The sequence below is a fragment of the Carcharhinus amblyrhynchos genome, chromosome 33 (assembly GCF_965287045.1).
Source record: "Carcharhinus amblyrhynchos chromosome 33, sCarAmb.v2.hapA, whole genome shotgun sequence".
NCBI lineage: Eukaryota > Metazoa > Chordata > Chondrichthyes > Carcharhiniformes > Carcharhinidae > Carcharhinus > Carcharhinus amblyrhynchos.
This window is the reverse complement of record NC_137356.1, coordinates 6,244,072-6,258,841: the sequence shown is the minus strand read 5'-3', so window position 1 is coordinate 6,258,841 and position 14,770 is coordinate 6,244,072. Positions and strand designations below refer to the sequence as shown.

Here is a 14,770-nt window from a genome sequence, read left to right as displayed (position 1 = left end):
CGCGCTACCCACTGGGAATAGTACCAGGTTCAGCAGTGTTGCCCAAAACACACGAACACTCGCTGTTGAAACAAGACTTGCACTGAGATAGCACCTTTTACAACCACAAGTTGTTCCAAAATGCTTTATGGCCAATGAGACACTTTGAAGCATATTCACTGGTGCGACACAGAAAACGTGACAGTCTATGTGAACACAGCGAACTCCCTCAAACTGCAAGGAGACGATGGTCAGATAATCTACATTTGGTGATGTTCTTTCGTGGTAATGCCATGGTGCATACCCAGCTGATTAATGGGGACTTGGGCTAAACGTGCGCTCCCTCAGTACAGCACAGGGACTGCCAGTCTACATGGTGTGCTTGAAACAGGGCCTAGCCTTCCAGCTCTTAAGGGTTGAGCCTCGAGTAGATACAATACAGCAAAGAGCTCATGGATCAGTATCCCAGTCCGAGTCAGCAGCTGGAGCAGGCCTTTGGCAAGGAAGAGGAAAAAAGTTGGAAGAAAATAGGAGAAACTGAAATAACGGACTAAAAGCAGATGCAAATGCGAGGGCTGCCATCTAGAAGCAAATAACAGTAACATGAAAGTTCCTGTAAGGTCAAAGAGAGAACAAAAACAAGCAACGCACCCTGGAATAAAAAGTTCTCATCGGTAAAAGGTAAAAAAAAAGCTGTGAAGTGGAACCAATAAAATTATAAATCCATGCCTCGTGTTAAGAATTGTTAGCACGCGATCACGTTTGAGTACTCTGTTAGGCGAGCTGGAGCTGCGTGTTTTTATGGCCATACCTTGTTCTTCTTTCCAAATGGCCAACGTTTGGTCTTGCTTTTACCAATGGTCCTCTGGTCAACGCGAGACTCTGACTTGAGAGAACCAAGACTATTTTCTGACGAGGTCCGATTAATCATCTGGCTGTAGTCTTCAAATTCTAACTCCCCCGGTCTCTCGAAGCCTGACTTGTAGGCCTCAATCAGTACTTGAGAATCCTGGTTAAAAACGAGAGGGGAGGAGACACAGATGAAGACTCAACACTTGTTCTTACAAAATGTGCATACATCAAGCTAAAGTTTATTTATTTGCCACAAGTAGGCCTACATTAACACTGCAATGAAGTTACTGTGAAAATCCCCTAGTCGCTATACTCTGGCGCCTGTTCGGGTACACTGAGGGAGAATTTAGCGTGACCAATGCACCCTAACCAGCACGTCTTTTGGACTGTGGGAGGAAACTGGAGCATCCGGAGGAAACCCATGCAGACATGGGGAGAACATGCAATATTTACGTGCATTGTAACAGCAATACTAAAGGTGTCGATATGAAAAATCTATTCCTTCACATCTTGAACCAAAGTGAGAAAGAACTGCCCTGGGACCACAAGCTCCACATTAACCATCTGGGAGAAGTGCGGATTAATCCTATTCACTCAACTTTGAGAATCAAGGGCAGCATTCCCAGTTCCGGAACAAATAGGAGGCATGGTTAGTAAGTTTTCAGATGACACCAAGATTGGTGGCATAGTGGACAGTGAAGAAGGTTATCTCCGATTGCAAGGAGAACTTGATCAATTGGGCCAGTGGGCTGATGAGTAGCAGATGGAGTTTAATTTAAATAAATGTGAGTTGATGCATTTTGGTAGACTGAACCAGCGCAGGACTTAGTCAATGGTAGGGCGTTGGCGAGAGTTACAGAACAAAGAAATCTAGGGGTACATGTTCATAGCCCCTTGAAAGTGGAGTCATAGGTGGACAGAGTGGTGAAGAAGGCATTCAGCATGCTTGGTTTCATTGGTCAGAACATTGAATACAGGAGTTGGGACGTCTTGTTGAAGTTGTACAAGACATTGGTAAGGCCACACTTAGAATACTGTGAACAGTTCTGGTCACCCTATTATAGAAAGGATATTATTAAACTAGAAAGAGTGCAGAAAAGATTTACTAGGATGCTACCGGGACTTGATGGATTGAGTTATAAGGAGAGGCTGGATAGACTGGGACTTTTTTCTCTGGAGTGTAGGAGGCTGAGGGGTGATCTTATAGAGGTCTATAAAATAATGATAGGCATGGATCAGCTAGAGAGTCAATATCTTTTCCCAAAGGTAGGGGAGTCTAAAACTAGAGGGCATAGGTTTAAGGTGAGAGGGGAGAGATACAGAAGTGTCCAGAGAGGCAATTTTTTCACACAGAGGGTGATGAGTATCTGGAACAAGCTGCCAGTGGTAGTCATGTAGGTGGGTACAATTTTGTCTTTTAAAAAGCATTTAGACAGTTACATGGGTAAGATGGGTATAGAAGGATATGGGCCAAATGCGGGCAATTGGGACTGGCTCAGGGGTTTAAAAAAGGGCTGCATGGACAAGTTGGGCCAAAGGGCCTGTTTCCATGCTGTAAACCTCTATGACTCTATAAATGACATTGATTCGTAAACGAAAAAAAGATGTGTATTGCACCTTGCATAATCTCAGGATATCCCAAAATGCTCTGCAACCAATCAAATTGGCTGCTGTTGAAACCTAACTGCTAATAAACACAATCCCAGAAATAACAAGGTGAATAACCTGTTCCGTGATGTTGGTTAAAAATGATATATTAGCCAGGGCACTTTAGAAGGGGTGGCACAGTGGTGGCTAACATTGCTGCCTCACAGCGCTAGGGACCCAGATTCCCTGACTGCGGGTGACTGATGGTGCAGAGTCTGCATGTTCTCCCCGTGTCTGTGTGGGTTTCCTCCCACAGGTCATGCTAAATTGTCCCCTAGTGTCAGGGGGATTAGCAGGGTAAATAAGTGGGGTTACAGTGATAGGACCTGCGTAGGATTGTTGTCAGTGCAGGCCTGATGGGCCAAATGGTCTCCTACTGCTCTGTAGTGATTCAAAGAAGTTCCCTGATCTTCTTCAGAATAACTGTGCATCCACTCAACAAAGCAGACAGAGCTTCGATTTAATATCTCCGAAAAGACGGTACATCTGACAGTGTAGCACTCCCTCAGTGCTGCACAGGGAGGGTCAGTGTGGGGAAGCGATGACATAGTGGTACCATCCCTAGACTATTCATCCAGAAACTAGCTAATATTCTGGGGACCCGGGTTCGAATCCCGCCACGGCAGGTGGTGGAATTTGAATTCAATAAAAAATATCTGGAATTAAGAATCTACTGATGATGATTGCCGCACTTACGCAAGGATATTTTGGCCTTGGAGGGAGTGCAGAGGAGGTTTACTAGGCTGATACCGGAGTTGAGGGGGTTGAGCTATGAGGAGAGGCTAAATAAACTAGGCTTGTGCTCGTTAGAGTTTAGAAGAATGAGGGGAGATCTCATTGAGACGTATAAGATGATGAATGGGATGGATAGGATAGAGATGGAGAGGCTCTTCCCGCTCAGAAAGGACATTATTATTTCTTATGTTCTTATGAAACCATTGTTGGAAAAACCCATCTGGTTCACTAATGTCCCTTTAGGGAAGGAAATCTGCCGTACTTATCTGGTCTGGCCTGGCCTACATGTGACTCCAGAGCTACAACAATGTGGTTGACTCTCAACTACCTTTTGGCAACTAAGGATGGGTAATAAATGCTGGCCCAGCCAGTGACACCCACGTCCCACGAATGAATACATGAAAGACTAGATCTCGTGTTCAAGTGATACTCGGGCCCGAAGGTCCACTGAGCTGTACCTGGCGCACAGCGGTCAGCCACACAGTATTAATGATCAGCAATTGTACGTACACCACTCTCATTCACAGATTCTGCAGCTTTTGTCATCCCGTCCAAGCACTTCCCAATGATTGGCATGACTTGACGTTCCGTGTCCGCAAACATCTTGTACGCCTCGCACAGCTTCTGTATCCGCTTCTCATCCATCTCCTGGAGTTTCTGTAAACACATGAGAGAGAGAGAGCACTTGGATTGAGAGAGAAGGAGAAGCAGGAGGAAACTGAAAGTCAGAGCTTAAATGATAATAACCCCTGATCGACTAAATGATAATACTCCCACCCAGGCCCCGATCCCCATAATCCCACACATTTACCCTGACACATAGAGTTAATTTAGCAAGGCCAATCCACCTCACCTGCACATCTTTGGAGTGTGGGAAGAAACTGGAGCACCTGGAGGAAACCCACACAGACATGGGGGAGAATGCGCAAACTCCATCTAGACAGTGACCCAAACCCAGAATCAAACCCGGGTGCCTGGGGTTGTGAGGCAGCAGTGCTAACCACTGTGCCACCCATCATGGATTAGCGGGGTTAGAATCATAGAATCCTACAGTGCAGGAGGTGGTCACTCGGCCCATCAAGTCTGCAGGGACCACAATCTCACCCAGGCCCTATCCCCATAACCTCATGCACTTACCCTGGCTAGTCCCCTTGACATTAAGGGGCAAGGTGATTGGGTGGGGGAAAGGGCCTGAGTAAGATGCTCTATCAGAGAGTCGGTGCAGGCTCGATGGGCTGAATGGCCTCCTTCTGCATTATAGGGATTCTACAACGGTATCAAACTTCTCACTAAATTGACCTTACACCGGTTCTAGTCTCTGAAGAATTCCTTAAACTTACGTTGAAAATATGAGGCATTTCGGCAAAGTAAAACTGATTCTGGTCCTTGTTGTATTTCTGCAGTTGGGAGGCGTATTCATTCTTGCTTTCTTCCACCATGTGATTGCGCAGGTTTGCCTGCTGTTTCGCCTGAGGGGGAAAGCAATCAACATCATTTACTCTTGGCCAGTGAAGGGCCTACTCCAATCACACTCAGCAGTCCCACTGGGAAGTGACATTGAATACATCTCTTGACATCGCTCTTTTTCATGATTCCAGCATCAACCCACAGCTCAAGAATTCAAACAAAAATACAAGTGCTTATTAAAAAAAATCGGAATTAATACCTGCGCTTGTCAAATGGTTCTTTAGAACTTAACTGAGTGCTGGAAATCTGAACTAAAAGCAAGACTGGAAATATCCAACAGGTTTGACAATGCCAGTTTTAAATTCATTATTGTCACAAGTCGGCTTACATTAACACTGCGATGAAGTTACTGTGAAAATCCCCTAGTTCGCCACACTCTAGCGCCTGTACGGGTAACACTGAGGGAAAATTTAGTAGGGCCAGCGCACCTAAACCAGCATGTCTTTCGGACTGTGGGAGGAAACCGGAACACCCAGAGGAAACCCACGCAGACACGGGGAGAACGTGCAGACTTTGTACAGGCAGGTAATCGAACCTGGGTCCCTGGCGCTGTGAGGCAACAGCGCTAACCACTGTGCTGCCCTGACACTGTACTAAGTATAGTACTAAGGGGGTGATGCACTGTTGGAGATGCCACCTTTCGGATAAGACACTAAATCAGGACATCAGGTGGACACAAAAAGATCTATTGACCCACCGACTTCTAAGGCATGTATATCAGTACATTGTTAAAATTCAGCATGAGAAATTTTGATTTGATTTATTGTCACCTGTACTGGGATACAGTGAAAAGTACTGTTTCTTGCACACAATACAGACAAAGCATATCATTCCTAGCATACATGGGGGGAAGGAAAGGAGAGGGTGCAGAATGTAGTTTTAAAGTCATAGCTAAGATGTAGAGAAAGATCAACTTAAATATAAGATAGGTCTACTTAAAAGTATTTAAAAGCAGAAAAGAAGCTGTTCTTGAGTCGGTTGAGTCTGTGTCAATTTTCCTACTTATTCATGGGACACAGTGTCACAGTGGTTAGCACTGCTGCCTCACAGCGCCAAAGACCCAGGTTCGATCCCCGGCTTGGTCACTGGCTGTGTGGAATTTGCACGTTCTCCTCATGTCTGCATGGGTTTCCTCCGGGTGCTCCTGTTTCCTCCCACAGTCCAAATATGTGCGGGTTAGGTGGATTGGCCATGCTGAATTCTCTCTCAGAGTAACCTGTGCCTAACCCTCTCTCCACTCACATTGTCTGTAACTTTATGACTTGATTACCTGTAAAGACTCGCATTCCAACCATTATCTTATAAATGGAGTTTGTGTCTTTATGTGCCCTGTTTGTGAACACAACTCCCACTCATCTGATGAAGGGGCAGCGCTCCGAAAGCTTGCAGCTTGTGCTACCAAATAAATCTGTTGGACTTTAACTTGGTGTCGTGAGACTTCTTACATTGCTGGCTGGGCCAGCATTTATTGCCCATCCCTAGTTGCCCTTGGAGGGCAGTTGAGAGTCAACCACATTGCTGTGGCTGTGGAGTCACATGTAGGCCAGACCGGGTAAGGATGGCAGATTTCCTTCTCTAAAGGACATTAGGGAATCAGATGGGTTTTTCTGACAATGGTTTCATGGTCATCAGTAGATTCTTAATTCCAGATTGAATTCAAATTCCACCATCTGCCGTGGCAGGATTTGGATTCAATGATATATTAAGGAAAACTGATCATACTGTAGATAGAATCCTGGCCGAGAGACTTTGGAGTTAAGGTCTGAAAGGGGCAGAGGGAAGTAGGTTTGGAGGGATTTATTGGGATTGAAGTTTTAATCTACCTTTTCCACATCAGCCTTGGTTGTATTGATGTCGTTGTCGACTCTCTCTGCGTTCTGCATTGCTTTCTCTGCCTCCTTGCAGTCCCGCTCAAATCTCCTCTTGGCCTGTGGAAAACAGGACATCAGATGTAAAAATGGATTGCAACTCCAGCTGGCTGGTTCAGATGTCACCCCAGCCCAACCCCAGCACCCCCCTGCCTTGAGCGGTAAAACCAATGCTAAATAAATCATTAAAAACCCAGGGCGAATTCCCACTCTGTACTGAACTAGCTGTTCTCAACCTGGACAGTTGGAGCACAGCAGGTTAGCTCAGTGGGGATATGGGGAAAATCAGCCAGGGTTTCCGCACTTATATTGCTATCCGGTCATCTCCCCCGGTGTGCGCCTTGGGTGAGCACTGAAGGTTTTCCTGTGGTCTGCTCACGCCCAGAGAGCTTATCTACACTCTCAATCTGTGCACGTCGGTGTGAAGAACGGTCGCTTAGAATCAGAGAAGTGTCACAGCAGGGAGTCGTTTGGCCCATCTAGTCCATGTCAACCCAGGATGCCCTTTTTAATCTTACCTTCCTACCCTGTCGCTTACAGCACTTGATCCAGGCAAAGAAAAAAAAAGAGAATTAGGGTCTCTACCCCCACCACCAACTCGGGCAGCGAATTCCAGACACCCACCACCCGCTACGTAAAAAAACGTTCTTCTCCATGTCCCCTCTGCACCTACTGCCGCTTGAACCTAGTGCCCTGTTTCTATAATTCTCCACCAAGGGAAACAATTTGATCCTGTTTACATCATCTGTTCCCCTCATAATTTTGTATAACTTTTTGCACAGCAAGATCCCACAAACAGCAAAATTGATAACGACCAGCCATTTTGGTGTGTTGTTTTTTTCACAATGTTGATTGAAGGATAAGGGATATCCAGGACATCAGGGATAACTCCCACTGCTTTTCACTGGAATAGTGCCGTGGGATCTGTTACGCCCATTCCAAGCAGATAGCGGGGCCGATGGTTTCATGCCTCGCCCCAAAAGCAGGTGCCTCTGGCAGTGCAGCACTCCCTCGCTTGGAAGCGCCAGGGTGGGTTTTTTTTTGCGTCCGAGCCCCAGAAGCGAACTTGAAGCCAGAGAGGTCAAGTGATTCAGAGGAAAGCGCGTTACCAACAGAGCCAGTGAGACCACAAACAAAGGGCAAAAACGTAAACTGCAGGAGATTGTGACTTTCTGACAACTCAACGTAGGAACCCATGTTTCAGGCTTGGTCAATGACTCGAAGACAGCAGTGCTGCTGCACTCTGGGAATTCTGGTCATATTGGCGAGACACACCTGAAGAGAGAGAAAACCTATTGCCTTTAGCCACCAGGTTATTTTGGTTTAGATATTAAACTTACACAATCCAGCTGTTTAAAACTAGCTTCCAGATTCTGTTGGGCTTTTCTTCCTTCCAGGAGGTGCTGTAACGAAAAGATCTCCCATTAACATAAAGAAGCTGCCAGGTCGAAATATAACACATTCAGCCCCTTCATCCTTCACCACTCAACAAGATCATGGCTGATCTATTCACAATCTTAATTCTATGCTCCTGCTTGGTCCTAATAATCCTTGCAGATCAAAGTCTAGCCTTGAATCTATCCAATGACCCAACACTACGGGCAAGAGAATTCCAAAGACTAGTTTCCTTTTATCCAAATGGTTAGTTGGCCAATCCACAATCCATGCTGACATACTACCCCAACACGGTGAGCCTTCAACTTTATTTTTTAACGCGGCACTATCTCAAATTTTGGAAATCCGATTACACTACATCAACAGGTTCCACTTTATCTATCCTATTTGTTACATCCTTTAAGGATAACAGACCTGATTTCCCTTTCACAACACCATGTTGACTCCGCCTGATTGTATTATTAGTCTAATTGGCTTATCGTTTCCTGCTTCCCGATCTCAATCCTTCTGTAATTGAGAGCATTACATTTATGGATTTCCAATTCACTGCATCATTTCCAGAAGCTATAGCCAATATATCTGCTATCCCAGCAGCCGCTTTGTTTCAGACACCAGGATGCAGGCGATAAACCCAGGTTACTTATCAGCTTTTAATCCCATTAATTTTTCTAGAATTTTCTTCTCTAGTACTTGACCTATGCTTCTCACCCTCAATCTGAATGTGGAATCCTATCATGTTATGGCAGGCTGGCACAGTGGTTAGCATTGCTGCCTCTCAGTGCCAGGGGCCCGGGTTCGATTCACGGCTTGGGTCACTATCTGTGTGGAGTTTGCATGTTCACCCCGTGTCTGTGCGGGTTTCCTCTGGGTGTTCCAGTTTCCTCCCACAGTCCAAAAGATTTGCTGGTCAGGTGCTAAATTCTCCCTCAGTGTAACCCGAACAGGCGCTGGGGTATGACGACTAGGGGACTTTCACTGTAACTTCATTGTAATGTTAATGTAAGCCTACTTAGGCCGGCACGGTGGCATAGTGGTTAGCACTGCTGCCTCACAGCTCCAGGGACCTGGGTTCGATTCCCAGCTTGAGTCACTGTCTGTGCACAGTTTGCACATTCTCCCCGTGTCTGCGTGGGTTTCCTCCGGGTGCTCCGGTTTCGCACGCTCCAAGGATGTGCAGGCTAGGTGGATTGGCATTGCTAAATTGACCCTAGGATCAGGGGGATTAGCAAGGTAAATATGTGGGGTTAAGGGGATAGGGTGAGGATGGGATTGTGGTTGGTGCAGACATGATGGGCCGAATGGCCTCCCTCTGCACTGTAGGGTAGTGACACTACTAAGTAAGCTTTAAACAAAAACATTTCCTCAAAGGATCCTGTTCCTGGTATTGGTTTAAGAAACTGTCCAGATACGCGTAATGAACCAAGTATCATTGTGACCTACCATCTTGCGCTCCTGCTTATTTTCGTGCAAATATTTCAGCAATTGGGCAAAGATGTTCTGCATCAGGTTCTCCGCTATCACTTCCCTCTGTCCAGCGTAGTCATTCAGCTCATTCAGGATGTTGATGAAAGCCTGATACTGAGAGAACCTACGAGAAGAAATGGGTGTTGGACAATCTCAGCATGGGAAATAAAGTCAAGACCAAGATTTATGTCAAATTAGGTTGAAAATCCTTTAGTTTGGGTAAATTCCTGGCTTTTGAGGAATGCCCCACAGTCAGAACTCAAGGACGGCGGGAAGATCAGAGAGTGGGAAGTCAAAGCCAAAGCAGAGGGAAGGGGCCCAGTGGGTGGATTCTAATCTCCTCAGCTTCTTATTGGCCAAGTTCTCAACAGATTCTCTCCCTGCCCACATCTCAGAGCTCCTAAAAAAACAACTGGAGAGACATGAGAACAATCTCCTCTCCAGGTAAGAGACGAGGCATTGATAGTAGATCAACGAGGGGGATGTGCGGGTTAGGTTAATTGGCCATGCTAAATTCACCCTAGTGTCAGAGGGTAAATACGTGGAGTCAGAGGAATGGGGCCTGGGTGGGATTGAGATCGGGGCAGACTCAATGGGCCAAATGGCCTCCTCCTGCACTGTAGGGATTCTATGATTACAGAGGTGTCCTGTTGACGGTTTCTGGTAGCAAGTCACATGCTTTGCGGGAGAGCGAAAGCAAAGATTCATTATCTTGGAGCGAATAAAGGATTTGGCTCCAGTCCCAGGATTGATGTCACCGAGCCTTTCTACCCTTACCTGGTACTTCCTGAAGGACTGGTTATTAGTATAGGAGCAGCCCACCATTCCAATCAGCTGTACACACATGCACGCACACACACACCCACACAGACAGTCGTCTACGTGCATATCACACACAATGGGAACAGCATACCTTTCTCCATCTTTGCCTATGCAGTGTTTAAGCCAATCAGTCAAGACACCTACAACAACAATCCGGGCTTCCCCGCCTTGAGCAGAGGAAGGAGAGAGGGAAGTACGAGGAGAGATCGGACAGCACAGCTGTTAGTACTGCTGCCTCACAGCGCCAGAGACCCGGGTTCGATTCTCGGCTTGTCTGTGTGGAATTTGCACATTCTCTCCGTGTCTGCGTGGGTTTACTCCGGGTACTCTGGTTTCCTCCCACAGTCCAAAGATGTGTGGGTTAGGTTGATTGCCATGCTAAAATTGACCCTAGTGTCAGGGGGACTAGGTAGGGTAAATACATGGGGTTACAGGAATAGGGTCTGGGTGAGATTGTGGTTGGTGCAGACACAATAGGCCGAATGGTCTCCTTCTGCACTGTAGGGATTCTATGAGATTGATGAGGTTAGGATTGTTTTCGCTGGAGTTCGGGGCGGGGGGGGGGGGGGGGGGGGGGGGGGGTGCGGGTGGGTCTCATAGCAACTTTTATAAAATTCTAACAGGACTAGACAGGGTAGATGCAGGGAGGATGTTCCTGATGGTGGGGGAGTCCAGAACCAGGGGTCACAGTCTGAGGATTCGGGGTAGACCATTTAGGGTGGAGATGAAGAGACATTTCTTCACCCAAAGAGTGGTGAGCCTGTGGAATTCACTACCCCAGGAAGTATCAGAGTTCGTCCTGTTCCCCTTTATACCTCTTCTGAGCTTTCACGAGATGCCAATCAAGGGCACATGATGGCACAGTAGTTAGCACTGCTGCCTCTCAGCACCAGGGACCCAGGTTCAATTCCCAGTTTGGGAGTCTGCACGTTCTCCCCGTGTCAGCATGGGTTTCCTCGGGTGCTCTGGTTTTCTCCCACAGTGCGGATTAGGTGGACTGGCCATGCTAAATTGACCCTAAGTGTCAGGGGGAAGGAGACGGCCAATGAGACATTGAATGTGCTCCAGTTCCGGATGTAACTATTCGCTGGACAACAGTGTGTTTATTTTACCCAACTGAAAGCAGCTTACTTCAGTTCTTGGTCTTCTTTGGAGACTCGCTTGGGACTGTACTTCTTCACCAAGGTCCTGAGGGAAGAAAGCAAACTTATCACATTCATCACAATGCTCGCCTCACCACTGACTCATGATGTTGCAATGCCCTGGTTATCCCTCGAGTTACTCTGGGCACCAGCCCTGGTATATCCGTTAAAACCCTTACAAACTTTTACAAATGCACCATAGAAAGCATTCTTTCTGGTTGTATCACAGCTTGGTATGGCTCCTGCTCTGCCCAAGACCACAAGGAACTACAAAAGGCTGTGAATGTAGTCCAATCCATCACACAAACCAGTCTCCCATCCATTGACTCCATCTACACTTCTGGAGGAGCATGGTGAGGGGGGGATAACGATTGAATAGTAATGGATAACAAGGATGGAACTGTTGGGCGGGAGAGTTGTGAGGGAGACGGCGAGGTCGTTGCCAACAGGAAGTTATGCGAAGAAACCAGAGTTGGCATCACTAGGCCTGAAGCCTGAGAGGACTCGAAACGCAGGAGGCAGACATCGAGCTTACCTCAGCTGCTTGGCGTACGCCTGCTCTATCTCCGTCCGATCTTTCACAAACTTCACGTACTTCTCGATCAGGTCAATCCCCCACTGGGTCTGTCGCTCGATGATATCATACTGGTCCTGGATCAGGAAACAAGAGAAAGCAGGTGGTCAGGAATCTACGCTGGGCAGGAAAGTGGAAATATATCAGTGAGTGGTACGAAAACCTCAAAGCTGCCCTCGTACTCCAACTGGAAATCAGCATTCTTGAACCATACTGTACAGAGATGAGCGAATGACTTAATTGATCAGACACACAGATTAACTCTTCTCCTATCCCATTTCAGGATTCTACATGAGGGGAGGACTCTTTTGGTCCACCCCACATTAGGCAACTCTTGCCAGGGCTCACAGGATGGCCATGGGGGCTCAGAAATAGAGCTCAAAGCAGAACTCCAAAACTACAAAAGGTCATGAATGTAGCCCAATCCATCACACAGCCTCCCATCCATTGACTCTGTCTACACTTCCCACTGCCTCAGCAAAGCAGCCAGCATAATTAAGGACTCCACGCACCCCGGACATTCTCTCTTCCACCTTCTTCCAAAAGTACCAACTGACCAAGAACAGCTTCTTCCCTGCTGCTGTCAGACTTTTGAATGGACCTACCTCGCATTAAGTTGATCTTTCTCTACACCCTAGCTCTGACTGTAACACTACATTCTGCACTCTCTCCTTTCCTTCTCCATGCCTTGTCTGTTTAGTGTGCAAGAAACAGTACTTTTCAGAATACTCATCCATGTGACAATAACAAATCAAATTAAAAAAAAAATCAACATAAAACTGCCCATAGGGGACAGGAAGTGAAAACCTTGGTAAACATGAAGGAAGATAAATAACTTATTTATTTAGCGTCTTTCATGACCTCAGATCACCCCACCAAGCGCTTTACAACATCGCTTTCAATGGCATCATGACTGTTGTAATGTCGGAAATATGGTAGTCAGTTTGTGCACAGCAAGATCCCACAAACAATCTCAGTGATAATGACCAGTTTTAGTGACACTGATCGAGGGATAAGTATCAGCCAGAAAGCCAGGGATAAACCACCTGCTTTTCTTTCAACTCTAGTAGATGGAACCAAGGCTAAACTTATTCAGTTAATGGTAGGGCGTTGGGGAGAGTTATAGAACAAAGAGATCTAAGGATACAGGTTCATAACTCCTTGAAAGTGGAGTCACAGGTGGACAGAGTGGTGAAGATGACATTCAGCGTACTTGGTTTCTTTGAATACAGGAGTTGGAACGTCTTGTTGAAGTTGTACAAGACATTGGTAAGGCCACACTTGGGATACTGTGTGCAATTCTGGTCACCCTATTATAGAAAGAATATTATTAAACTAGAAAGAGCGCAGAAAAGATTTACTAGGATGCTACTGGGACTTGATGCTTCAAGTTATATGGAGAGGCTGGATAGACTGGAATTCGTTTCCCTGGAGCTAGGAGACTAAGGGGTGATGTTATAGAGGTCTATAAAATAATGAGGGGCATAAATAAGGTAGATAGTCAATAACTTTTCCTAAAGGGAGGGGAGTCTAAAACCAGAGGGCAGAGGTTTAAGTGAGAGAAGAGGTACAGAAGCGTCCAGAGGGCCAATTTTTTCACACAGAAGGTGGTGAGTGTCTGGAACGAGCTGCCAGAGGTAGTAGTGGAGGTGGGTACAATGGGTAAGATGGGTGTAGAGGGATATGGGCCAAATGCAGGCAATTGGGGCTAGCTCAGGGGTTTAGAAGAAAAATGGGCAGCATGGACAAGTTGGGCCAAAGGGCCTGCTTCCATGCTGTAAACCTCCATGACTTTAATTACACTCTTGTGCTCACTTTATATATTGCACTGACACCTTTTAAAGTTTTAAGTTTATTTCGAGCCCGGGTCCCTGGTGCCATGAGGCAGCACTGCCAATCGCTGTGCCACCCTAAAGTTTATTTATTAGTCACAAGTAGGCTTACATTAACACGGCATTGAAGTTACTGTGAAAATCCCGAAGTCGCTACACTCTGGTCCCTGTTCCGGTACACTGGGGGAGAATTTAGTACAGCCAATGCACCCTAACCAGCACGTCTTTCAGACTGTGGAAAGAACCCGGAGGAAACCCATGCAGGTACAGGGAGAACATGCAGACTCCCCACAGACACTGTTCCAAGCCGGGAATCGAACCCAGGTCCCTGGCGCTGTGAGGCAGCGGTGCTAACCACTTATTTGGAACTTAAGCTGTGGCACTGTTTTCTCAGGACAATTGTCCCAGCGCTTTCAGCTAAACAAGTACAGATTGGTTGTCATGTGGTCAAGGGAACAAACATCCCAGAGCAGGATTTCCTGTATTTGGGAAGTTCACTGTGGTGTCAGCATCACAAGATGTGCCCCTATCGACCTACTCCAGAGAATGAACACATCTGTTATCTCGTGCATGCGTGGGAGAGGGATTGGAGAGCTCACCAACCCAGGGAAAGGCGTGCTTTAGTCTATCTGAACCTTGCTGGCCTCCCAGTATAAGAAGCTGTCCCCAGCCGAGTGTTGCAGACTGGCGCATTCCAAAGCCCAGGACTACATGCTTGAGGGATGCTCTAAAGCGAGGGACAGCCACCCCAGAGGCACAATGGGGAAAGCCACTGCCCAAGACCTTTGTAAGGCCAAGTGGCAGAGTGGTTCACCCTGCTGTTTCACAGCGCCAGAGACCTGGGTTCAATTCCCAGCTTGGGTCACTGTCTGTGTGGAGTTTGCATATTCTCCCCATGCCTGCGTGGGTTTCCTCTGGGTGCGCCGGTTTCCTCCCACAGTCCGAAAGACTTGCTGGTTAGGGGCACTAGCTGGGCTAAACTCTCCCTCAGTG

General features: G+C 46.8%; 1 protein-coding gene across 3 annotated transcripts in view; it reads right to left on the bottom strand.

Annotated features, from left to right (window-relative positions):
- LOC145361077 (cdc42-interacting protein 4 homolog) overlaps positions 1-14,770 on the bottom strand; it is a 127,381-nt gene that overhangs the window by 29,447 nt on the left and 83,164 nt on the right. For all 3 annotated transcript variants that reach the window (XM_080216655.1, XM_080216656.1, XM_080216654.1), the window contains exons 2-9: positions 11,907-12,022; positions 11,361-11,417; positions 9,384-9,531; positions 7,889-7,951; positions 6,504-6,608; positions 4,554-4,682; positions 3,724-3,870; positions 791-988 (exon numbers count right to left, since the gene is read on the bottom strand). In XM_080216655.1, the coding sequence (XP_080072781.1) occupies positions 791-988; positions 3,724-3,870; positions 4,554-4,682; positions 6,504-6,608; positions 7,889-7,951; positions 9,384-9,531; positions 11,361-11,417; positions 11,907-12,022 (963 nt within the window). The remainder of the gene's footprint in view (positions 1-790; positions 989-3,723; positions 3,871-4,553; positions 4,683-6,503; positions 6,609-7,888; positions 7,952-9,383; positions 9,532-11,360; positions 11,418-11,906; positions 12,023-14,770) is intronic.